General features: G+C 36.6%; 1 protein-coding gene across 1 annotated transcript in view; it reads left to right on the top strand.

Annotated features, from left to right (window-relative positions):
* Positions 1-24297, top strand: part of KDM6A (lysine demethylase 6A) — a 197883-nt gene that overhangs the window by 96034 nt on the left and 77552 nt on the right. The window contains exons 5-6 of the mRNA XM_037729060.1: positions 652-710; positions 10138-10258. Of these exons, the coding sequence (XP_037584988.1) occupies positions 652-710; positions 10138-10258 (180 nt within the window). The remainder of the gene's footprint in view (positions 1-651; positions 711-10137; positions 10259-24297) is intronic.

Genomic DNA, 24297 nt, shown 5'->3' with positions numbered 1-24297 from the left:
AAAAAAAAAAAAAAAAGAAAGAAAAAAACAGTTATGTAAATTATATAAATACCTGGTCCCTATTTGGAGTCCAGAGGTCAAAGTTAAGTGTTGACGCATGTCTGTTTGGTGCTGCAAAAGGAGACAATGATGTTTAAAGCTTAAGGTGTTAAGGCCTAGGTGATAATTGGCATGACACAATTTTTCTTAAATACTAAAATGTGTTTTAGGTTTATATTGTGCTTTTCCTTTGAATTCTAATTACCTTCCTGGCAGTACTAAATAGAAAATAAAATCCAATTCAAGAAGCAGAAAGGACCAGAGAAAGAATGTAGATATAGCAAGAGAGAATAGGATAACATAGACTGAGCATTTTTATATTACTGAAGAATAGATTTTTAATTTTAGATTTGCCCTTAGAATTTCTGCTAGTATTTTTATTTCAGGGCTGGTTTGATTAACTAGAAGCTGGAATACCTCTCTAAGTTGATTGGAATCTGTGTCATCTGATCACTGTTATTTTAGTGTTTCAAAAATATATTGCAAATATATTGTAGTGCATGATAGAGTTTTAAGACTTAAAGCATCTTGGATACCGTATTTTACAGTAATAACATCATATATGGTAGACAGAAGTATTTTTCTTAAAAATTTTTTTCCCTTCCTTTACAGAATGCTGCCTTTTTATATGGTCTTGGTTTGGTCTACTTCCATTATAATGCGTTTCAGTGGTAAGTCGACATAAAACCAGTAATTCCAGTTGATTTCAGTAAATGGCTTGTTTTCTTGTTTTGTTTGTGCTTGGTGTGCGCGCGCGTGCGCGCGTGTGCGTGCGTGTGCGTGTGTGTGTGTGTGTGTGTAATAAATACAGAATATATAGTGTTGTTAAACCTACACTTTTCAGCAGTGTCTTAAAATGATTAGATTGTTCCTTCAAGGGTGTTGGCTCACCTTAGATTTTTAGAGTCGTATGTTTTCCTAAAAGGATCTAGTATAAGATTCTGTTGAAGAAGACTTAGATTAGAAAGCTTTTTGGAATTTCTCAGTCATTCATTATGGACTGGTATTCCCCAGGTTATTTGAACTGGTGAATGACTGTGATCTCCAATGTCAAGATATGTGGGTAAATGATCTATGATGGCTAGTTTTCAGACTTCTAGACAAGATTGACTGCTTCTCCCTGCCACATAACAAATAGCACTTTCCAATATCCAGTAACTAGGCACCAGATCATAAACTCTTAGTTCTCTGTAAAACAATAGTACCACTTCAGAGTTGGAGATTAAATATAATAATACATAAGATTTTCTAAACTGTAAAGTGTAGTACCCTGTTATATTATTGCCTTTGCCCCATTGATTCTCCTTTTACCAGACAATAGTATGCGCTAACAGAAAAAAAAGTTTTGATTGGAAGATTGGTATTGTGGTCACAACATTGGCACTTAGTTTGATCTTGAGTTAAATAACTTCTCTAAGTCTGTTTCCTCATTAGTTTATTTATTTTTATTTTATTTATTTTTGAGACAGGGTGTCATTCTGTTGCCCAAGCTGGAATGCAGTGGTGTGATTGCAGCACACTGCAGCCTCAACCTACTGTGTTCAAAGAATCCTTCCATCTTACCCTCCCTAGTAGCTAGGACCACAGGCACATGCCACCATGCCCAGTGAATTTATTTTTATTTTTATTTGTACAGATGGGGCCTCCCTGTGTTGCCCAGTCTGGTCTTGAACTCGTGGTCTCAAGGCATGCTCCCACCTTGGCCTCTCAAAGTGCTGAGATTTGCAGGCATGAGCCACTGTGCCCAGCCTCCTCATTTGTTTAAAAAACAAAATTACATAGCAGTCACATGCCTTTCTTGTAGAGTTTTGATGATCAAATGAGATATTGTACATTTTATAAAATGTAAACCCGATGTAGACTTTTTTTCTTTTTTAAGTCTCTCTCTGTCGCCCCAGCTGGAGTGCAGTGACACGATCTTGGATCACTTGTAACCTCTGCTTCCCAGGTTCAAGTGATTCTCCTGCTTCAACTTCTGAGTAGCTGGGATTACAGGCACCCGCCACCATGCCTGGCTCATATTTTTGTATTTTTAGTAGAGATGGGGTTTCACCATGTCGGCCAGGCTGATCTCAAACTCCTGACCTCAAATGATCCTTTGACCTCAACCTCCCAAAGTGCTAGGATTACAGGTGTGAGCCACTATACCTGGCAATATTTTTTATTTTTAGTATATCTGACCTTTTCAGAGTTCTTCTGTACTCTAGAATTTTAAGCTCAGGAGTAAATTCTGTGGGAGTCCAAAGGAAGAATCGAGTATTTGGCAAAATGTTACAACTCTGTCATATACCTGTTGGGCACCCTGAATACTTACCACAGAACATACACATATGCATTGACAATGATTTTACATGGTTTCCCTAAAGAGGAGACTTTATACATGGATGGTTTTCCCAGTGTCCTTTTTCTTCTCTCTTAGCTTTTGGTCTTGTTGGCTTTTGATCATATGTGGAAGCACGGCTTTGTTAGAGAATATCTGTGTGTATATAGTGTATTATAATGATTCACATCACTGATTTTCTTTGTAAATCTTACAGAAGTGTAATTGATCTTTATGAAGAAGCTTTGTAATTTTATTCTCTTAAATTATCCTTTGCTTAATCCTAAATAAAGGTTCCTAACTTCATGTTCAGTGTATTGTATTTAAAACCAAAGATAGATTAGGACTGTTTTAAAATATTTTTTAATAGCTTACTTATAGAATTCAGAATTCTAAATTTTTAGAATTAGAAGTAGTCTTAGAGATAATTTAGTTTTTCCCCCTTAGTTTTGTAGATGGAGAAAGCGTGTGTGTGTGTGTGTGTGTGTGTGTGTGTGTGTTTGTATGTGTTACATAACTGGTGAATGGTAGAAGCAAGCTTATGCTCGTATTCTCCAAATATTTTATCCCCAGGTTTTAAGATTGATAGGTGGTTATTTAATAAGTATTTGTGGTTGTTCACTTGAGCACATTGATTTAATCTTTACACGAGCTAGAAATAATTTTTGTGAAATCTGAGGGGAGGAACTCTACAGTTCTACCCCATACCAGCCAGTTTTCACATACCTGTGGTAAACTTATAAGCCTCTCTATGTACTGAAGAGAAGAACATAAAATTAGTAGTGAGGTGAACCTGTTTGTAGTTAACATGTTGATTGCTTTAATAAGCATGTGACCATGTTAAGTTAGCAGGCTTCTAGCTGTGATTCCTTATCTATACATGATTTCTGTATTTTTCAGTTGACCTAAGAAATGAAACAGAATGACATAAGGACAATGCAATGTCTGAATTAATAAGTGCCCCTTACTCTATTGATCCTGTCCTGGTTTCCATCATTTTCTCATGTCTTGAGTTTTAATTCTTATAGCTGCTTCCTAAAATGGTACATCTCACACCCTATCTTATGAATTCACTCTGGCTATGTTTTTTTCTTGCTAATCAAATGTTTTTTCACAAATTATGCCTCACATTTCTGCTTTAACTTGCTATTTCTTTAACAGCTATAAAATTAGAAAGTATGCAGTAGGTGCTTGGTGATAGTTTGAGTACAGCCTTAATTGATAGGAGCTTATTTAGGTTAAAACTACTTTTTTTGTTTTATTTGTAGATACCTGTTGATTACTGGGATCAGGAACTTTTTTAGTTACATGTCAGGTGCTCTGGGATTTATTGAGAAATGTTTCTAGGGATGAGTATGGGTTTTTGTTTTGGATTGTCAGCATGAGGAATCTGCCTATGATGTTTCAGAGTGTTGTATCTCTGGTACATTTATAATTTAAGTAAAATTTGGTATTTGCTAATGGTGTCTGTTGGCATTTGATGATAATGTGTGTAACCAACGTGTGTCTGAGTTGGTGACTTAAAATATTGAGAGCAATTTTTTTGACTGTAGTATTACTGTTAACCTATTGTCATGTTGTGCTACCTGTATTTTCTTTCAGAGTTGATTTTATTGGTTAGTCTCTAGATAGTTCAATTATTTGGTCAGTTTTTCCAGTATCAGTTGCAGCCTCTTCTTAGAGGAGCCCATGTCAAGTAGTACATTAGATCAACTGTTCCATCTTCATTGGACTTAATGGTAACAACTACACTGGTATCTTGCCCAGTAATCTGGGACCAAACTTAAAAGATGTCCAGACGGATAAAGGAAGACATAGAAGCAGAGTGTAAAATACATGCAGCAGAGTGCTAGAAACCAGTCTTTAAAAGGTCATTCCTTTACACGTGCATGCATGCATGCCCCTGCATTCACTTGTTCTTATTTGTTAAGGTGGCTAATTGCTAGGGGATACCTTGGACTGAGCTCCTTGCCTTTGGAAAGAAACCTATATCCTAGGGTGAGAGTAAGTGAAATAGAAAGAAAGGGAAAGTTAGACTAAGAAAAGATAGTTGAGGGAAAAAAAAGTCTTTTGACAGCACAATAGAAATCATTCTTCCTAGTACAGCTTATAGCCATCTCTCTAAATATATCTTCCTAAGAATCCTTATTAACTATCTCTGTCCTGTAACCTTTCTTCGTTCCATTGATCAATATCAGGGTGGTCTTAGGGCAGCAAATGTAAGAGATACTGGATTTTGGAAATTAAGCTCCCAAATATAATTGACAGGCCTAATAAGGAAATGTGATAATTATCACTTTGATATCAAAAAGGGTTAGGAGAATGAGGTAGAGATGAATTTAGAAAGACAGAAGTATTAACATATTACTAGTAAAGACCTCCTTTTCTTTTTTTCTGATACAGGATCTCACTGTGTTACCCAGGCTGGAGGTACAATGGCATGATCATAGCCCACTGCAGCCTCAACCTCCTGGGGCTCTAGTGATCCTTCTACTTCAGCCTCCCGAGTAGCTTGGACTGCAGACTTGAGCCACTATGGCTGGCTAATTTTTTTGTAGAGATGTGGTCTCACTGTGTTGCCCAGGCTGGTCTTGAACCCCTGGGCTCAAGCAATCCTCCTGCATTGGCCTCCCAAAGTGCTGGGATTACAAGTGTGAACCACCAAGCCTGGTGTAAAGTTTCTGTAGGATTCATTTCTATAGCACTGTACTAGTCACAAGTGTTCTTAGGGGTATAGGAATTTCTGCTCTCCTGTAGAGTCACTACTTTGGGTACAGTAAAGAAAAAGAATAGTTCTTATGGCTTTTTGGTGGAACAAAAGAATAATGCAACATATATCTAATGCATGGCAATATCATTGATTCTGAGGCTTGTCTAGCATGGAGCCTGGCAAACATCTAATTATATTTTTGAGCTATCATGATTCAAATATGCTCTTATATTTCTATTAAAATTAAGCAGTTGATGTTGACATGTTTTGAGTTTATTATATACACTTTTATTTCAGAAAATAACCAGCAGATTTAACTAAGGCAGTTCTGATAAAGTTACACTTAAATAGTGATAGTAGATGGCCAGAGAAATTTTGAAAGGGATTTAATTAATTAGGCTTCAGGGAAATTATGAATAAAAACTTAAATCTTGCAATAGGGTAGGGAAAAAAAAATAATCCCACTCCTGAAGTGATGAAAAGAAGAGTGGGTAGTGAGGGGAAAAGAACCAGGACAGGTGATATATTAGCAACTGTCAGTGTGAATAATCCAGGGCATGGTATTTCTTTTTTTTTGAGACGGAGTTTCACTCATGTTACCCAGGCTGGAGTGCAATGGCGCGATCTCGGCTCACCTCAACCTCCGCCTCCTGGGTTCAGGCAATTCTCCTGCCTCAGCCTCCTGAGTAGCTGGAATTACAGGCACGCACCACCATGCCCAGCTAATTTTTTGTATTTTTAGTAGAGACAGGGTTTCACCATGTTGACCAGGATGGTCTCGATCTCTTGACCTCGTGATCCACCCGCCTCGGCCTCCCAAAGTGCTGGGATTACAGGCTTGAGCCACCGCGCCCGGCCCGGCATGATATTTCTAATTTAGCCTCTCATTTACGGTCGTTCCTGTTTCAACCTCAAATGATCCTTCTAGCCTACTGCTCCCCTGAATATTAATAGAGTCTTTGTGCCAGTCACACTGTATTAACGTTTCCCTGAAAACATCTTAAGCATTTTTTTACCTGTTTGACTTTGTGCCATTTACTGTTTAATCTGCCTTCTTTCATCTCCATCTTTTAAAATCTTACCTCTTACTTCATCAAATCTAATTGTCTTATTTAGAAATAATCTCTAAATTTCCTGATATGTATGTATATCTGTGTTATGTGTGTATGTGTTATAACTGAATTAGAGCTAAAATATTCTTTTATTAGTATGAAAATTTGTGGAATTAGTTGATTTATCCCTTTATATATCTCTATGAGAAATCTCTGATTCAGCTTATTAGCCTCAGAGAACTTAAAGTTTTATTATGTGTCTTTCCAAATGTGCTGAAACTCTGCTAAGAATGTTAATATTATTATTTTTGCTGTAGTTCTAGAGAAGGCTTTAGAAATCTTACTAAACATTACCATTATGAAATATATTCAGCACACGTGTATGTTTTTTGTAGGTAGTGTTATTGAGGTTTTAGCTTTATATCATTTTCTTTTTAAAGTTGTTAACAGTGGCAAACAAATGAAAAAAATCTTTAAACTGAAAATCTATAGAAATTATTTTGGTGATATAAAAACTACATTTTTCAGATTTTAAGAAAAATGCCAGTGATACCATGCAGAGCAGTATGTACGTCTTTATTTCATTAGAGAAAATATGCTTTAAGTATTTGAAAACTGTAAACCTTTCCAGGCATTGTATCATAAAAGTATTTACGGTTTTTGGTAGCTGTTTCTCATGTTTTAAAATTCTCTGTCAGTCAGAATTCTGAGGGTAGCAGAAACTGAATGTGTTGATGATTTAATCTAGTTTGTGCTACAGAGATCATGTTCTGGCCACCTCCATTTTGGTGAAATATGAATGCAGTAAGCTGATGACCAAAATTAGAATGTAGTCTGAGTGTTCTCTATCCCCACCTCCCCAACTCTTAACTCTAAACTCTTAACTCCAAATCCAACTCTCCTTCTACTTCCTTCTCCCCATCCCGCAGTGGTTTTATTTCTTATTTATTTTCTTATTTGTTTTTCTTGTGATGGAGAAAACTGAAGACACACACAAGAGAGGAACATGGATAAAAGTCTAGAAAAGAAAATGAACTTATATACTCGAATAATGTGTTTTGTGTTAGATGAGAAGAACTGATCAGTAAAGAAGTCCCATCAATTAACTGTAAACACGATGGCACCAGTAAACATCTATTAAATTTAAACCTTTTGCTTTATTATTTTAGGATATTAAACATAGAAGAAAAATACAGGCCTCAAGGAATAGACTTGGAAAAACTGGAGACAGCACACTGATACGTAGTGAATGAAATGATTTGATTACAAAGTAGGCCTAACTGCTGGTTTACACTAAGCAAGAAATAGTCGTTGTCCAGTTCAGGTGGTGTGTCTTGACGATAATAGTGGGTTTAGAGGGGAGTGGAAGAATCAAAATATTACAGATTAGGAGAATTAGTAAGGAAAAGCAGTGAAGAGAACCGATGTTTAAGAATTCCTGAGATAAGCCAGTTCATAGCTGAGGAGGAGCAATAATAGGGCATAAGAGGAAATGTAGTTGAATAGGTACACATCTTGAGTACAACATGGAGATTTTATTTATAGTATCGTAGTTATTAGGCAAACACAGGAGCCACATATTTAAGGCAATATGTACAAGCTAGAGCAGAGCAAGGAAAGTCCTTAAGGAGACTATTTCAGTAATCTAGTAATGAGATACAGAAGCAGAAGATTGAGTCTGTAAGGTATTTGATTACAGACAAACATTGAAAGAACAAGGAGGAGAACCTTGATTTTATATATATAGGTTGCACCTTGTCCTGGGCACTTAATAGTCTTTAAAGAGTAAACATAGACCCAGATCGCTGTGATTTGGAACATGTGTTTTTGCTTATCGTTAATTAGTGTTTTTTTAAAACCCCAGTTAACAGAGAACATGTTAAAATCCATGTTTCTTTGCCTCTGTGTGACATTGTGAACTAAGTGGAAAAGATATCTGTGCTAAAGACACCTATGGAGTAAAATACATCCACAAATACTATGTTTAGGAAAAAGACTAGAAATAGAAACTGAGAGTAGGAAATATTGCACCTGAGGGGCTATTTGTGCTGTGTTCCTTCTCCTTCCCTTCCTCACGTACTCTTTGTTATACCTTCTTTCTTAACGGAATTCTTTATTACTTCTTTATTTCTTTCCACTTTAATTCTTTTTCTTTCATATCTTTGACTCAGGCCTGTCTGGGTTTTTTATTGGCATGTGTGGACATTGCTTAGTTCTGACTCATTTCATTAAAGAGTTTTCTGTCATATCATAAGGTAAAGTTGATTAAGAAGCATTATCCATAATTTTATTATTGTAAAATATAACATACCTACAGAAAAATGCATAAATCAGTGTATATCTTAACATGTTTTTATTAAATAAACATTCATATAATCACCACCTGGATCAAGAAAAAAAATACTGCTATCACCCCAGAAGCTTCTAAAAGCCTTTGTATACCCTTTCCCAGTCACGCCATATGTTTTAATTGGCACCATTTATTGCTGCATTTGTTCTCGCCCTAACCCCTTTGATGCCTTTTCCAAACATGTGACTTGCCCCAACCCCACAGTGTACACTGATTGAGAGAAGTAGGAAGCTGCCTTTCAATGAGAATGGTAATCTACCACAGTTATTTCCTTTAATTCTCCTCTCCTGCCTCAAAGCCTATATACATCAGATAATAAAACACACGCATACCCCACCTACTTTAAAAACCACCAAACAGGTGGATACCCAGCTCCCCTTCAAGAAAGTTAAGTACTGTCATAATCAGGGTAAAGGTGTCTGATGCCAGACCTGTGTTCCACCCTTCACTGCCATCTGCAATAAACACTGCCTTTTAGAACTCTTAATTTTATAGTAAACATGTACATAACCACTCATATTTTTGGGGGAAGTAAATAATGTATGAATCCATCAAAGTAAAGTTACTAAAGACATGAAGTATTATTTTGCTCTATTTTGTGGTTATGATGTTTTGAACTATTTTATACAAAAGATTGTTTTTGTTTTGAAAGCATCTAAGATTCTAAATAGCCAGTTGTGAGGTCTGTGGGGTAGAGATAATTTATTAAAAGTTTTGCAAAGAATATATTAGCTTGTGCTTGGAAGAAGCTTTAAATCATGTAGAGGAATCTAAAATGATACTGAATATACTGTTATATCTGATATGATGTTCAAAATTCAAAGTAGACATTTTTCTTTGTCATTATTTTAATATTTACTTTTGAGTAGGTAATGCATTCACATGATCAAATTAAACAATATAAAAATGTATTCAGTGAAAAGTGTTTCTTTCCCCAACCCCTGAAGTTGTTCTGTTGGTAATCAAAACCTTTTGTAAAACATACAATGTGAATTTGGGGCAAAGATAAACTGATAGATGAAGAAAAATGAAATGGAATAGAGAAGTAGACCTACACAAATATGGATATTTGATTTAGGACAAAGTAGCACCATAGAGTTTAGAGTAAGGATGATCACTTCTACAAATGATCCAGGGACTATTGGATATCAGTTTAGAAAATATGAAGACGGTTTCTTAACCTCACATAGTATAAAAGATAAGGTACAGATGGTTTGTAAGCCTAAATATGAAAGACAGAAATGCAAAATTTTAGAAGACATTTTTTTTACAGTAGACTAGAAGCAAGATTAATCCCTTATCCTTAAAAACTTTCCTGTCTGCCCGACCCTGTTTTCCCCTAGGAAATTCCAGAAACAATGAAATCAGTTATTTATACTGATAATTTGATTAAACCATGAAATATTGTCTGTTTGAATAATTGAGAGTAAATTCAACTGATCTTCCTTCCCCCTTATATTAAATTAGATTATATACATTTAATTATATAAAAGGTCCATGTACCCCTTTCCAATTTTACTTTTTTAGTATTTATTAACATCATTTTTATAAAACCAACATTTCCTTTAAAACAATATTGCATAAAACAGAAGTTTTACTGTACTACCAAGCAGAAATTCATGCGCGTGTTAAAAAGTTAAGATATCTTATGTCTATATTCTTTCAGGGCAATTAAAGCATTTCAGGAGGTGCTTTATGTTGATCCCAGCTTTTGTCGAGCCAAGGAAATTCATTTACGACTTGGGCTTATGTTCAAAGTGAACACAGACTATGAGTCTAGTTTAAAGGTAGGTTGTTGGGTTTTTTCAAGATACAATGTTTCATTTTATGGTTTTTTGTTTTTGTTGTTCTTAAATATTAGAGCATTGAGAAATGTTGGAATTTATATTGCCACTTTAAAAGAAAATTTGAAAATTTAGGTGACAGAACTGTTTATCAACTGTGAACTAGAGTTTCAAGGTACAAAGTAGTTATGCTAAGACTTCCATGGTAACATTATACAATTACACTTAAAAAAATAGTTTTAACTAAGATCTGTCATCAGGAAAGGGTAAAGGTTTCAATCTCAATTTGTATATGTAAATAACTCCCCTAGAATGGATTTGCCACTATAGAGTTCAGAACCAGCTACTTAATGGATGTTTATCTGTGATCCAGTCATTGACCATATGTTTCCAAGGGTCACAGTAGAAATCGGCCCACCTCTACCAGCAGAAGCACACCTTATATCTAAATTAGAAAAAAGAGCGTTCTCTAAGGCATTTGGACTGTTGGTTTGTGAGCATAAACATTGTTGAGAAAAGATGATATGTTGATTAAAATAACTTCCTATCCATGGAAATTTGATATTTCTCTATTTTTTTCATTTTTCATTGAGTTTTTTATGCTATCTGAACCATCAATTTAGGTCTTGCTGGGGTTTTTCTGAAAATAGTATGTCCCTGCCCAACAGAGGACTTAACATTTTGAAAGGAGTAGCAGTTCTAGGAAAAAGTTACTAAGTTTTTGTGAATTTATGGTTATTGTTTATAATGGTTGTCGTATTCTGAATCTCCATTGCAGACTATCTTGATTCTAAAGGAGGGGTGGTTGGGGAGATAAAGAAAGATGTTTTGAGCTCACTAATAAGGAACTACTGAAGGTTTTTTTTAAAAAAACTGTACTCAAGAATATCTAATTGTTCTAGATTTTTAAAGTAGAAAACTATGCAAGTACTGTTTCTACCTTACATGAGTTAAAAGAACAATGCTGATGATGTGAAAGAGAGATACAACCCAAAACACTAAAAACAGTAGATTGCGAAGAGTTTAGATCACACAGTGGTTGAAGGTAAGTGCAGTCGAGGAATTAGGGTCCAGGGTAAGTGGAAGTAGTGTGGAGAATGAGGGATGCCTGGAAGTTACCAGTTTTCCTCAAGCTTAGAGTAGTAGCATTTCTGGCACCATTCTGTGGGACGTCAGTGAATGTGAACTGGAAGATAAGTTGCCTCACATTTTTTTGCAGTTTTATTAGCTATCAAAGACACTTAAAATGCCTTATAATATAGACTAAACATTTAAGCAATTTGCAATATTGTTAACAATATGCTTATTATGTTGCAGAAGTGTTTTTGGTAGCAGTTTGGTAAATGTTGCTTAGAAAATACATTTGAAGGAAAAAGCAAGCAGATATGTCCCAAATTATGGAATGTGACTATCCATGTATCAGTACAGTGATACCTTAAGTAATTCTAAAGATGCAAAGTTCCATTTAAATGGAGGTGGCGATATTTAAAATCTTTAATCAAGGGAAACAAGTGCTTCATGGCTGATTGAAAGTGTTCTACTTTACTTAGGCTTGGTGGGAACATTCCTGCATACCACTTTTATTTGTTCAGGTAGAAAGTCTAAAATGTCAAGTCATGGTGATCTTACTTAGCAAAATTGCTTTAACTGAGGACAGCCTTCTTTGGGGGGAATTTTTACCTTTAAAGAGTCCATGATATTTCTCGTCCCTATAGTGTGAAGGTTTCATTTGATTTTTATCTCTTCCTGATGTTGGCTTTTTCAGCCTTCTCTCTAGTATTCCTTATCTATTTTAAGAAGAATTTGGGCATCAACATTTTTAGTCAAAGAGGAGATATTTTAGTTTATTACTTAAGGGCTTAGCAATTCAGAGTGAGTGAAGGTAGGAATAGAAGGAATGATATCCCCCTTTAGGTGGTTTTCCATTTTTCTAATACCTCACCTTCATCTGGATAAATGTAGAACCTCTGATGATTTTTCCACTACATTATGCTGTTTTCTAGCACAGTGCTTTTTAGGCTGTAACCTCAGAAACTCCAACTCAAACTGTCTAAAATAATAAAAAATATGCTCATATGAGAAGTCTAGCCTTCAAGATTGGTTGATTCAGCTGATTCAGGGTTTCATCAAGGATTAATTTTCTTCTTAGTTCTGCATTGGCATTTTTTAAAGGCTGGTTGCTCTGTTTGATATAAGATGGTTGCCAGATGCAATCAAACTGAAATGCATACTTTTTCATATCTCATATAAAAAGATGTTATAGAGCAGTGGCTTAGGTGCTTAGTGTAATGCTGGCATATAGTAAGTGCACAATAAATGATGATGATCATCATTTTATGTAGGCGAAAGATCCTGGTTTCTTATTGATCTCTTCAAAAATACTTCACCTTGCATCTTACTGGCCAGAAATAGGCCACATGGCCATTCCTAATTGATTTCTTATCAAAGTTGATGTGGTTTTCTAAACCCGTTATGCCCAGTCTTTGAGCACTGTTCAAATCTGTAAATAAACAGTTGTCATCCAATGGACGGACAGGGTGAGTAAAAGGATATTCTAGTATGGGGAGTGGTGTGAATAATCTGTCCATTACAGATCAGATCTTCTTTACCCCATTTCCTTTCCCTCTGCCCAAGTATGTATAATGCTTTTTAGATGGTAAACTATTTAAATAAAATACAGTGTATTTTCATGATAGATTTCTTTTTTTCACCCACACACGAAATGCATTCTAGGACCTCCTGTTTTGTTTCTGTCACTGGTGATAACTTTCTCACAAAATGTGTCTCTGAAATTCTGTGTTGGTGCTATATAAACAGCTCTCAGAGCACAGAAATTTGGTTTTAAAAACTTTGACCCTGCCACACATCTATGTGACCTTGGGTATTCTTGATTTTCTCTGTGTCTGAAGAACTATAATAATTCTATCCACCCTGCATGATTGATATAAAGATGAATATATCTATGTACATATGTGTGTGTGTGTGTGTGTGTGTGTGTGTGTATGTATGTGTGTATGTGTGTGTGTTTAATTTTTATATCACTAGTTTTGGGGCAACAGGTGGTGTTTGGTTGCATGGAAAAGCTCTTCAGTGGCGATTTCTGAGATTTTGGTGCACCTGTCACCTGAGCAGTGTACGCTGTATCCAGAGTGTAATCTTTTATCTCTTACTCCCTTGCTCCCCTCCCCCCTGAATCCCCGAAGTCCATTATCTCATTCTTATGCCTTTGCGTCCTTATAGCTTAGCTTCCACTTCTAATGAGAACATGTGATGTTTGGTTTTCCATTCCTGAGTTACTTCACTTAGAATAATGGTCTCCAGTTCCATCCAGGTTGTGCGAATGCCATTATTTCCTTCCTTTTTATGACTGAGTAGTATTGCATGGTGTATATACCACATTTTCTCTATCCGTTTGTTGGTTGATGGACATTTAGGCTGGTTCCATATTTTTGCAATTGCGAATTGTGCTGCTATAAAGTGTATGCAAGTATCTTTTTTATATAATGACTTCTTTTCCTCTGGATAGATACCCGGTAGTGGGATTGCAGGATTAAATGATAGTTCTGCATTTAGTTCTTTAAGGAACCTCCACACTGTTTTCCATAGTGGTTGTACTAGTTTGCATTCCCACCAGCAGTTTTCATCACATCCATGCCAACTTATGTTATTTTTTAATTTTTAAATTATGGCCATTCTTGAAGGAGTAAGATGATATCGCATTGTGGGTTTGATTTGCATTTCCTTGATCATTAGTGATGTTGAGCAATTTTATGTATGTTTGTTGGCCATTTGTATGTCTTCTTTTGAGAATTCTCAATTCATGTCCTTTGCCCACTTTTTTGGTGGGTTTATTTATTTTTCTAGCTGATTCGTTTGAGTTCCTTGTAGATCTGGATATTATTCCTTTGTTGGATACCTAGTTTGCAAACATTTTCTCCCACGCTATTGGTTGTCTGATTATTCTGCTGATTATTTCTTTTACTGTGCAGCAGCTCTTTAGTTTAATTAGGTCCCAGCTATTTATCTTTTTTTTGTTGTTGCATTTGCTTTTGGATTCTTGGTCATGAACTCTTTGCCTAATGTCTAGAACAGTTTTTCTGATGTTATCTTCTAGAATTTATATTTTGCAAATAAATTGTTTCAACCTTTAGTCTCAGTTATCTACCATGTAAAACAACCATAGTTTGGGGTCAGCATAGGCCCTGTTGGAGAAATCAATTTTCCTGTCTTAAATTTTTTTTTTTTTTGAGATGGAGTCTCACTCTGTGGCCCAGGCTGGAGTGCAATGGCGCGATCTTGGCTCACTGCAACCTCCGCCTGCTGTGTTCAAGTGAGTCTGCTGCCTCAGCCTCCCAAGTAGCTGGGATTACAGGGGCCCGCCACTACACCCAGCCAATTTTTGTATTTTTAGTAGAGACAGGGTTTTACCATGTTGGTAAGGCTGGTCTCAAACTCCCAACCTCAGGTGATATACCTACCTCAGCCTCCCAAAGTGCTGGGATTATAGGCGTGAGCCACCACGCCCGGCTTAAAATTTAATCCTTGTATTTTTGTCTCTCTGCCCATCCTCAGAAATGTGAAGCTAATGCTCAGGAAACTTTATAATCATATGGTGTTATTTTTACATTAAATTGACCAATAAAGGTTTCATGTGTTTAGTGAGCGGTGGAGATACTAATTCTTAATATTTATGAGCTAGTTTTTTTTTTTTTTTTTGAGATGGAGTCTTGCTCTGTCGCCAGGCTGGAGTGCAGTAGGAAGATCTCGGCTCACTGCAACCTCTACCTCCTGGGTTCAAACGATTCTCCTGCCTCAGCCTCCTGAGTAGCTGAGATTACGGGTGCCCACCACCACACCCAGCTAATTTTTGTTTTTTTAGTAGAGATGGGGTTTCACCGTGTTGGCCAGGATGGTCTTGATCTCCTGACGTCGTGATCCGCCCACCTCGGCCTCCCAAAGTGCTGGGATTACAGGTGTGAGACACCATGCCTGGCCTCTGAAGTAGTTGTTTTAATATTACCTGATCCAGAGTACATTTGAGGGTGACAGATATTTTCTTTTTGTTTTTTTTCCTTTGGTTCAGCTAATATCCCCCAACGTGGGTTTGGTGGCCTAGTTAATGCCATACAGTTAATTCAGGATGATTTTTTTTTTTTTTTTGAGACTGAGTCTCGCTTTGTTGCCCAGGCTGGAGTACTGTGGTGTGATCTCGGCTCACTGCAGCCTCTACCTCGCAGGTTCAAGCAATTCTCCCGTCTCAGCCTCTTGAGTAGCTGGGACCACAGGCATGCACCACATACCCGGCTAAGTTTTGTATTTTTAGTAGAGACAGGTTTTCACCATATTGGTCAGACTGGTCTCGAACTCCTGATCTCAGGTGTTCCACCTGCCTCAGCCTCCCAAAGTGCTGGAATTACAAGTGTGAGTCACTGCACCCAGCCTAATTCAGGATTTTTATTTCATTATCCTTTAATGATATATAATGACAGTTACTTATTTTTCTTATATATTTGAAGCAGTGTACTACCATTACTTCAACAAAAGAATACTACTCTTAACAATTTTATATAATGCCCTTAATTTTCACATCCTGACAGACTATTAAAATTGTTTCCTTCATGTGAAGAATAAGATAGAATGACACCCATATTCTTCAGTCAGTTCAATGCCTATACATCTATTTAATGAACTTATGTAGGAATTCTCCCTAATGTTTTCATATTTAAATGTTCCTAAAGTATGTCAACTTGGAACATTTTTGGGTTTTTAAAGGTAGGTAACTAAAGAAGGTGGCTTTTTTATGGAAACCTGTAGATCATTGGCTGAGATGCCAATATAAGTCCCCTTTTATAATTTGGTATTTGAATATGGTAAGTGCTGATTGAAGGAGTTAATGTGAAAGGGATAGGAAGATGAGAATTACAGAAACAGTAAATGTTTCAAAGGAAATGGGTTGAGCTGAAATAAGACTCGTGTGTTAGCTTGGCATTTTACTGGGTATTGGTGTTTCTCGAATGGGTAGATAAATAAAATGGAAGATGCTATAGAATGAGAAAATGCCTACTTATAGCACAAGCTGGAAAATTTAAAAGAAAGAAAAAAAGCTGGTTTTATTCATCATCACTTAACAGAATTTTTTTCTATACAAACTGATACTGCAGTTGTTTTCTCCAGATGGCTCAGTTCACCAATTCATTCAGCATGTTTCCCATCTTATTATACTTGACATGAAACTTCTGAGTGAAGTAGCAATTCCACTGTCTTCTACCATACTCTTCTTTAGGAACTACTTCATTTCCAGGTGTCTCATTTGATCATCTATCCTATGTAAACTCAGGAATTTTACTGTAATTTTTTTAATGCCAGGATATTTAGGCAGAAGGAATACATGATGACATGATCATCTATATGTACCTCCTTTTAGAAACCACTTTTGAAATCTGAAATGCCCCCTGTCTTTTATTAATATAGAATGCACAGATCATTTGTTTCATATAATTAAGATATCGTGAACTTTCTATATTTTGGAAATACTTGCTGAGTTTGATTGCTAGCTATTAAATTAATTTTGTATATGCCTTATGTTTCTAAAATACTCGTAATGTTTCTTTAGTGACACTTTAACAGTATATTTTTGTTCAGTCGTGTGAAGATAATGAAACTTTAGGGCTGTGCATGTTGACTTATGCCTGTAATCCCAGCACTTTGGGAGGCCTGAGGTGGGCAGATTGCTTGAGCCCAGGTTTGAGACCAGCCTGGGCAACATAGTGAGACCACCCCCACCACCCTGTCTCTTAAAGAAAAAAGAAAGTTGATTATTATTTCTCCATACTTGCTCTGCCCTATTTCCTTTATCATGCTTAATAGCTCTCACCTCTTTCAACTGGCATTTTGAAAATTTTAATTTTGAGTGGTTTGATTTGAGAGAGAGAGTGGAGGAAGGCATCTCAGTCATGTGACTCAGCTTTCTTAGGGGATTGGGAAAGTCCTATCCTCTCCCTACCGCCAGCAGCTTGGAATAATTGGTGGTAGTTATAAAACTGTAAGATTTGGTGTTTATCCTGAGATTTGGCCTAGAACATGGGACCCGGAAGGGAAATAAATTCTTCAAGAAAGGATCTACAGAGTATTGGCATATCATGGAAGCTGCATTTGTAGAATCTTCATAGGAGTTGGTTGGGATGTAAAAGTGGGGAGGCCTAATCTTTGTTTTTTGGTACTTTTTGTTTAGTGGATTTCTCACTGGAGTAACAGAACACCACACAGCAACAGCAGCATCACTAAGTTTAGGGGCAGATTCACAATTAAGGTCATTTTTCATTGATACCATATTTAACATTTAAAATGCTTCACTGAGGCAACTCTTAATATACATTGTTTTTGGATAAACCATCAGGCAGATACCAAAAAATTATTAGCACACTATTCTGGTTATCTTAAGAACAACATTCTTTTTTAGTATTAGTTATACTCTGTATTTCTTCCTTCAGTATAACTGTTGGTTCTTTATACAGATTTTGCTTGGCTTTTTATGGTTGACTGTAGATTGGATTATGATTGAGGAAACTGCAAGCCAGTTTGTTTTCTTTGATTTAAATCTTTCTTTTCCTTTCAGTCATTTACAGTAGAACTCAGTTTTACCTGAGTGTGACATCACTATTCCTTTTGGCAGAGGATGGTCATTGCTGTTTGTTTTCTGTTTTTTCTCACTTGTAGTAAAAAATAATCCTTTCCCTGTTCTTTTTTCTTTCTACTACTCATCAACTTGTACTTTACCAATTTCCTAGGTAATACTTTTTGATATGAGGCAATCTCCTAATTGATTTATCTGGCCACTTGATAATGTTTTCTCTATTTCACTCTGCCTGCCCAATTTTGGTTTTCTGTTTGATATTTATTTCTGCCCTGAGTTCTATAACATGCCTTTAAGTGTGAATTAGTAAATGGCCAAAATACTTGACTACCTCCAAAATACATGTTTGAAGAATACATGACTGCTCATATATGTGCAGTAATACTGTTGTTTCTTTCTCTTTGAAACTGAGGAGTTAGGGTGATTACAAGGGTCCCTGTGTTACAGTTTTCTCTCTTCTAGTATATTTTAACTACAGAAATCATTTCTAATTAAAAAGTGATTTTTGGGTACTAACTTACAACAACTTAAGGTCGTTATATTTGGTCTTCGGCTGGGCCCGGTGGCTCACTCCTGTAATCCCAGTACTTCGGGATGCTGAGGCAGGCAGATCACCTGAGATCAGGAGTTCAAGACTAGCCTGGCCAACATGGTGAAACCCCGTCTCTACTAAAAATACAAAAAAAAAAAAAAAAAAAAAGAAATTATCTGGGTGTGATGGCTCATGCCTGTAATCCTAGCTACTCGGGAGGCTGAGGCAGGAGATTCGCTTGAACCCAGGAGGAAGAGGTTGCAGTGAGCAGAAATCATTGCAACTCCAGCCTGGGCAACAGAGTAACACTCTTGTCTATATAGATATATTTATGTAAATATATAATATATATCTATATATCTATATAGATATATTTATGTACATATTTTGGAGACAAGAGTATATGTGTATGTATATATACATTTATATATATATATTTTGGAGATGAGTATATGTGTATGTATGTGTGTGTGTATATATATACACATATATATATATATTTGGTCTTCAAAGGCAGCTTATGAAGCAGTCACTATATTGTCACATTTTTTAAAAAAGGTTATGTTTGGCCAGGCGCAGTGGTCCACGCCTGTAATCCTAGCACTTTGGGAGGCCGAGGTGGGCAGATCACCTGAGGTTGGGAGTTCGAGACCAGCCTCGCCAACATAGTGAAACCCCATCTCTACTAAAAATACAAAAAATTAGCCAGGTGTGGTGGCGGACATCTGTAATCCCAGCCTCTCTGGAGGCTAAGGCAGGAGAATCTCTTGAACCAGGGAGGCGGAGGTTGCAGTGAGTTGAGATGACACCACTGTACTCCAGCCTGGGCAGCACAGTGAGACTGTCTCAAAAAAGAAAAAAAGGTTATGTTTTAAAAAGAGATTCTACAGTGCACATTTTTGCAGTATCCCCCTTTATAAAATGTGTATCATCCTCACCTTGTATTAGTTATTTGTGTACATATCAGTCTTACTCTAATATCAGTGCAAATTGCTCACTAGATAGAAATACCTTGGAAATTAAATTGGCTCATATTCTGATCATTTTGTGTACATGGATTAGATGCAAACTAGGACCAGTTTTTAAAAATATCTAGTCAGTTGCGTACCTATGCTTTTGTAAAGTATAATAGAAATGAAGAGTTGGAAGACTAGGTAGAATACAGCTACAGGAAGAAAGATGAGCAGGAGCTGTAAGATAAATAAATGGTTGCTCTTCGGATGGAAGGTGCAAGGTAATGAATGTATCCTAGAGATCTTAGAGATTTGTCAACTGACTTGAGGTGGGAAGAGATTCCCCATTTATGGGCTCAGGCCACCTTTTGTTTTTGTTTTTTTGAGACGGAGTCTTGACCTCAGGTGATGCGCCCACCCTGGCCTCCCAAAGTGCTGGAATTATCCGTGTGAGCCACCACGACCAGCCTTATACCACTTTACTGTGTTAAAAAAGGGAATAAAGAAAGTAGCACCTGGTTTTGGGTTTAGGAGGTGAAAAGGCTCTGAATGGAGGTAAGTCATTTGGGAGTAAATTGATTTGGAGGTACCCGAGGGATATCAGATATTCCTGTAGACAGTTATAAATCTGGAGCCAAAAAGAAGCAAAAATAAGAGCTGGAACTAAGATTTTGAACATCTTCAGTGTACAATGTGTTTTGTCTTCCTTTTTTTTTTTTTTTTTTTTTTTTTTTTTTTAATTTTTTTTTTTTTTTTTTTTTTTTTTTTTTTTTTTTTTTTGTTAAGGAAATTTTTAGAGACCGGCTGGTAAACTTCAAAAAAGGAGTCTCTTTTTTGAGTGAAGATTGCCGGGATTTGTTAGCTATTAGCAAGTCATTGGTATGCAACAGAGTCCTTCCTGGAAATAGTTGTAATAACCCTGCATTACAAAGAGAATCAGAACTGAATTTGAGGGCTTTGGGAGAACCTCAGTCAGATCATCTTGGCCAGGAACATGGCTCACAAGCCCTACCAAAACTCAGCCATTTTCAGTTCTGTATCTTATTTTAGAGACTACATTTTTAAAGTAAGTACCATGACATCCTAAGGCATTTCCCTATTCTTACCCATAGACTATTCATTTTAGGAATCAAGTTTGTTGGTTTTAAATTATACTGTTACTTTTAAATTTAAATTTTATTTTTTTGAGACAGAATCTCATTCTGTTGCCCAGGTTGGAGTGCAGTGGCATGATCTTGGGTCACTGCAACCTTCGATTCCTGGGTTCAAATGATTCTCATGCCTCAGCTGCCTGAGGTGTGCGCCACCATGCCACCGCAGGCATGCACCACTGCACCCAGCTAATTTTTGTAATTTTAGTAGAAACTGGGTTTTGCCATATTGGCCAGGTTGGTTTCAAACTCCTAGCCTCAAGTGATCTGCCCGCCTCAGCCTCCCAAAATGCTGAGATTATAGATGTGAGCCACCATGACCCGCCCTAAATCATAATTTTAGAAGTGTGGCAATCTGTAACAATAAGAAAAAGATGATTTTCTTTTGACATGCAAGAGTACCTGGCACACCTTTCATTTTCTTGCTTAAATGGTAAGTACAACCCTGTTTTATAAGGGCTCTGTAAAAATAACTTTAGTGGTTTTCTCAACCTGAAGTAACTCTTTTCTTACATTCCTCATCTATATCTTTTTGGACTATGTTACAGAGTTGTCTTTTCTGTGCGTTCTCAGAGCAGGCTAAACTTTTAAAACTCCTTTTAGCACATTAATTCCAGTGAACATTGTATTCCGGTGAATACCCATAGAGGAGTGCCTGACATAGATAAAAGCTGGTAAAAGCTGGTTGCCAGAGTGTCAGTCCTAAAATGCTGTGTGTCTACCTTAATTGGATATAGACAGCAGTATCAACTCTACATACCTTGTTTATATATTCTGAAATAAAGGTTTCTGGGACAAGCACATAATTTTAAAACTTCAAAATAGAATAGTGTGATTTAACTCTGTATATTAGAATAACTTGCAGAAGTTTTTTCTGGTTTGTAGGATGTTACTCCCAACTCACTGAATCAGAACATTCTAGATTGTTACTAGAATCCAAAGATTGCTCCAAATTAATAACTTATACAGGCATTGATTGACTTATGACCTATGCAACTTACGACCATTCGACTTTACGACCACAATCGCTAGCCACGACTGCTCCGCATCTGGCAGCGCAAACGTTGCCCAGCTGGGTGTACGATAGTGCAGACCAGCTTCCGGCAGCACCACCATCTCCGCGTGCATATAGCCTACTCACCTTACGACCAAATCGTGTTACGACCGGTCTGTCGGAACCAATCGTGGTCGTAAGTCGAGCACTAGCTGTAACTCAATGCCCAATTTATCAATTGCAAAGCGTTATCCCATTGCTTGTTTTCGGTATTGGGAATACAGTTGAAGGTTTCTACAAGTGAAAAGATTCATGAGATAATCAGACTATATACAGCTAGAAATAAAACAATTTAAAGGGAAATAAAATCTTGAAACTCAAGTTTTATGTGTTAATTACATGAATATAGATTTCTCCTCCCCAATAGAAATCAAGTCCCATTGGCTGTATTAGGCAAAATACTATAACATTATTTTGAAATATTGAACACATTGAAGGCTTTTAAAACAAAAGGTGACTTTGGTGATAAGGATGTCAACAGAAATGGTAATGAATCAAACCTTGCGTTAAATTGGACCAGAAGTGCTCCATAAAAAGAAAATCTCTATAACATTAAAAAAAAGTCATAAGTAAATCTTCTTGCTTGGAAACTAATTTTCTGTAGACTGCTTTCTGCCTTCAGGTTTGTATAGTCTTTGAACTGCGGAGGCCTCTTCTGCATAATAATTATTTCACACAGCAGTAGCCAGTTTTCAGCACTGCAATATTTCAGTGTGAGGCACAGATGTTCCCTAGCTGCCTCTGTTGGTTGCAGGGAAGGGTGCTAGATATTTTACCATGGTATTTTCATGTTTGTGGGCTGGTTATCATAATTGATAGTCTTTTCTACTGGTGTATATGTTAATAGGTACATCTATTTAGCATCTGTTTTAGGTCCTGTAAATGAAGCTTTGTGGTTATGTTATCCCCACCCCATCCCTCATCTCTCTTGAGAGTGCTGAATGTTTTTCAGTGTTTTTCTTTTTGTGGATTGTTTTGTGTGGCTTAGTTTCTTATAAACATTTAGCAATTATTCAGTAAGTTCTTTCACTCTCATAATGCATGTTTTTGAATGTGTATTTGTTTTTTGTTGTTGTTTTTGAGATGGATTGTTGTTTTGGTCCCCACAGGCGCCCGCCACCATGCTGGCTAATTTTTGTATTTTTAGCAGAGATGGTTTTCACCAAGTTGGCCAAGCTGGTCTCGAACTCGTAATCTCAGGTGATCTGCCTGCCTCAGCCTCCCAAAGTGCTGGGAATGTAGGCATGAGCCACCGCACCTGACTGAATGTGTATTCTTTCGCTAATTTTCCTCTATCTTTGCTGTTTGGAAATGTTTGATATTTCATAGTGTTGTGGGTTTGAAATGGTATATCAGTAACTTGATTGCTGCTTTTAAGATTGTTCAATAGTTACACAAAAATGGTCAATAAATATTGTTGCCAGGTTTCATTGCAGAATCTTGAATTACTGATAAATGAAATGTAGGCTGGGCTATTTGAATTTTACATCTCTATTCTTTGTGGGGTTTCAGTGAAATAATAAAACTAAAATATTGCCATATCGAAGACTGTTCCTTCTCATTTCAGTTTGTATTCTTTGATGGCTCAGTTAGGAATGGTGGTCTGTGTTCTTCTATCTAAATATTAATTTATGCTTACAGGATAAATTAGACTTAGAAATGTAGTACAGTCTGAATGTGTGACTACTCTTCTGCTCTTTTTGTCTAGAGAAAAGCAATTTATTATAAAGCGTGCTTTTTTGCTTTCATAGTACTCACATTTTAAAATAGTCTGTTTTCTATTGCTGTGGTAGCACACTAAAGGGATGTTTGAAGACATAGTCTGCTTAGTAGGCCAAGGGAGAATGAATGCAGTTTCCAAAGTGTTCAAATATTAGATTTTTTTCATTCAGTCAACCATGGCAAATTATTTTTCACTTTTGTTTTGTTGACCATTTCATTCCTCATGTCTGCATTGTCTTTAGGGCATTATAGGCTCTTGATAAATACTTGCTGGGTAAAGTAAACATTTAATATTTAAGAGTCACAGTCATTTTGTTAGTAATTTACCCATTCAGAATATGTAATCAGCTTTAAGTTTTAAGAAAACCACAAGTGTTGGGCAGCCTAATTATGCATGCACATCAGAGACTTTTTTTTTTTTTTTTTAACGGAGTCTCTTGTTGCCCAGGCTGGAGTGGAGTGGCATGCTCTCAGCTCACTGCAACCTCTACCTCTTGGGTTCAAATAGTTCTGCTGTCTCAGCCTCCAAAGTAGCTGGGACTGCAGGTGCATGCCACCACACCCGGCTAATTTTTGTATTTTTAACTAGAGATGGTGTTTCACCATATTGGTCACATCAGATGATCCACCCAGCTTGGCCTCCCGAAGTGCTGGGATTACAGGCATGAGCCACTGTGCTCCGCCAAGAAACATCCTTGAGTGAATATATTAATAATAGCTAGTGTTCATACCAAATAATATCTTTTAGTTTTTCATTCCTTGTGACTTTGGGTAGCCAACATTAGTTGCTTCTTATTAATTGAGGGTTCTAGTTGACCCAAGTACATTTTGATTGATTCTTTGTTGAATACAGTACTTAGTGCTTGCTGATCATTATTTCTCTTGATAAAAGTTCTTTGAGGACTTACATCTAGAAGTTGTCATTATGAATATCAATTAGCAGTTTCTCCAGCAGTTATAAAACAATATGACTCTTTAATCTTTAAATTTTTGGATT

The sequence above is a fragment of the Cebus imitator genome, unplaced genomic scaffold (genome assembly GCF_001604975.1).
Source record: "Cebus imitator isolate Cc_AM_T3 unplaced genomic scaffold, Cebus_imitator-1.0 Scaffold289, whole genome shotgun sequence".
In the NCBI taxonomy this organism is placed as follows: Eukaryota; Metazoa; Chordata; class Mammalia; order Primates; family Cebidae; genus Cebus; species Cebus imitator.
The sequence above is the reverse complement of the archived record's forward strand: the minus strand, read 5'-3'. Positions and strand labels throughout refer to the sequence as shown.